This window comes from Bremia lactucae (assembly GCF_004359215.1).
Source record: "Bremia lactucae strain SF5 chromosome Unknown BlacSF5_NotPlaced_86_SHOA01000035.1_18127bp, whole genome shotgun sequence".
NCBI classification, from domain to species: Eukaryota; Oomycota; class Peronosporomycetes; order Peronosporales; family Peronosporaceae; genus Bremia; species Bremia lactucae.
This window is the reverse complement of record NW_027152099.1, coordinates 15,447-18,127: the sequence shown is the minus strand read 5'-3', so window position 1 is coordinate 18,127 and position 2,681 is coordinate 15,447. Positions and strand designations below refer to the sequence as shown.

Here is a 2,681-nt window from a genome sequence, read left to right as displayed (position 1 = left end):
CTGGCAATATAAAATATAATTAAGCAACAACCAGCTAAATCTTACATTATACGCTTGATACAAAGTTTGAGTTTATACATTGTGAATAATATTTTTATTTTCAATCTAATTACAGCTTCAGGCAGAAGATCTGCAGCATTATTCGAGCAATAAAGTTTGTGCGACGTGAAATTGCGCAAACGCAATTAGCATTCCAAATCCAGCAACCGAAGCAGAGAGCAAACAGCAGCATCAACAAAGAGCAGGCACATAGCAACACCCGCAAAACAGCAAAACATAAAAGTGGAAGTAGATCTACAAATCTTGGAAGTGTCGACAGCTGGCTCATGGAGAGCAAAACAAGCTAATTGAATCCGACTTATCAGGACAGACATCGAAGAAATTCTAGACAAACAGATTTTGTTCTTGTTGGCTTTGTCTAGACCACATGCAGCTAGCTCCCTGTGCATCCGAGAAGGATATTTTGTCTTTCCTAAAAGCTATACGAATAGTTGATTATGCATCATTTTTGATTTTTAATTCGTTGAATACGAATCATTTTATTGATGACTAGTATCGAGGAAAAAAAATTGCTTCACCCGTGGATGATGCCCGATGGAAATAAAAAAATTCATTTTCTTCAAGATTGCGTTGCATTCGAAACGACAAGCTGTTTATGACCCTATTACTAGATAATGTTGAATTGTACAAATCTTCCTTGCTGTCGTCTATTTCCATGTGTCGAATGGTTGGAGATTTGATGCCTTGCGTGCCGGTATAAACAATCCCGATTTATAGTAAAAAAAATGACAGAGTCGTAATCCAGTGCCGTAATCTTCATTGGTAAAGCAGGATAATTTGCCAATCTAAAGTTACGCTTCGACAATGCTATTTGTGAACCTACCGTGTGCTCGAAATGCTTGTACCCAATTTTACGAATCATCTGAAAAGTTAAGTTTTTTATATAAGGCATTAAAAAGTTTTTTATATAAGGAATTAAAAATCGGCAAGACCATTAATCCATGCGACTGTATCCGATTGCTCTCGAAGCAGATGCTCAAAAAAATTCGTTTGCAAGATTTAAGATATAATCTTCGGTAACAGCAAAAACATTAAATAGCCTAAATTTGCCCTAAATTTGGGGCATAAGTCCGCCAAAACAATAGAGTGCAACGGAAAAAGGAACCGAAAGTCAACCGACAGAATCAAAAGCAAAAGCAAATTTGTTGTCAAGATTATTATTTTTTTAAAGTGATGGTCTGGGTGGCACAAGCACAAAGCTACTACGGAGCAAATTACTCAGTAGGTCCTAAATAAGCGTGCGCAATTCCGAGGTTCGTGACTTCAAAGCTATTGCCCGCGCTCGAATGGATCAGGAGGCCCGTTTCGAGGGTTTGTAGGTAGTATTGTTGATTGATAGTCTTTGGAGACAAGTGATCAATAAAGTTCATAAAGTCCCCTTCATATGACACTTGAAGCGTCTTGGAGACAAACGTAGGAACGACGACACCATGCGAGTTCACAACTTCGTATAACTCAAAAGGGATGCCTCCAATGTCAACTTCTTCGAGGTATTTTGCCGAAGCTACAAGATTTGTTTTGTCCCCCGAGTAGGCTAAGATCACGCGAACCTCAATGACGACAGGATCGAGAGCGGTTTTGGCAATTGTCATGCGCATCATGACCGCCGACGTCATGTCTGATGTTTTGTAATTATAATGAAAATTCAAGATAAGAGATCCAATGAGGTTAAGTGGCCACGGATCCAATAGATATCGAGAAACCGCCAACGATTCTTGATTGGACGAGTCGGTGTTTTTGACAACGTACGTCGAACGCCAGGCGACGGTATCCCCGCCATCTTTCGTGAGTTCGAGGCACACTGTGTCTTGGGGCTTGGCGACCGTGTAGAACGCGTATTTGGTCGTGTTGGTTGGTTTGGAAGGACACTTGCTGTCGTCAGCAGTGCCCGTGGACGACATAGCGGCGAGGACGACGGCGAGAAGAATGAAAAAGGGCTTCATAAGTGGTCGTGTAGGAGCGAAGGAAATTGGACAATGGTAAAAGAAGAATTGAAAGCAGGCCACAAGATTTCGGGAATTTGCGTGTATTAGCTGGATATTTTTTTACACATATTTCGCAGGGTAAAATTGTCTTGTCTCGTGTCGTTCGGGCGAGGGACAAAACGTAAGATGACAAGCCGCGAGAATCGAAGCGGGAAGAACTTTTTGTATTTCTCCTGCGATCGTGCGTTGTCGCAGTATTTACCGCAAATCTTTAAGCTCAATGTTGACTTGAAATTGCAAAGCCTGTCATTTTTTAGCGTAAAACATGAATGGCCGTTTGGGCTCATTTGCTTTCGGTGTTGAGGAGTAGGAAGGACTGCAAGCTAGGCAGTGCTATCTCGTAAACCAATATTAAAATTTTAATTGTATCCGCAAAGGGCACGACAGCTCCGAAGTCGGCACACTGGCGTCACCCTTAATAGCACTTTATCGGAACAATAGCACGTATGCATTGTACAAAATTTAACTTACAATCCCCTTCGACAACAATGATTCTGCCCTTGAGACATTGCGCTATCATTTCAGCCCATCTTTGGACGATTACATTAGGTATCTTTATGTTACTCTATTTAGTACTTCGCAAGAAATAAATTAATTTAAGCAACTATCACTTCTGTAAATCGTAAAGTGACGATC

The 2,681-nt window shown here is 40.9% G+C and overlaps 1 protein-coding gene across 1 annotated transcript; it reads right to left on the bottom strand.

Moving 5' to 3' along the window:
- Positions 1-1,274: 1,274 nt before the first annotated feature.
- CCR75_009746 (uncharacterized protein) lies at positions 1,275-1,961 on the bottom strand (the record flags this gene model as incomplete). Its single annotated transcript, XM_067967785.1, has 1 exon — positions 1,275-1,961. The coding sequence occupies one exon, from the start codon at positions 1,959-1,961 to the stop codon at positions 1,275-1,277; it is 687 nt and encodes a 228-aa protein (XP_067817873.1).
- Positions 1,962-2,681: the final 720 nt, after the last annotated feature.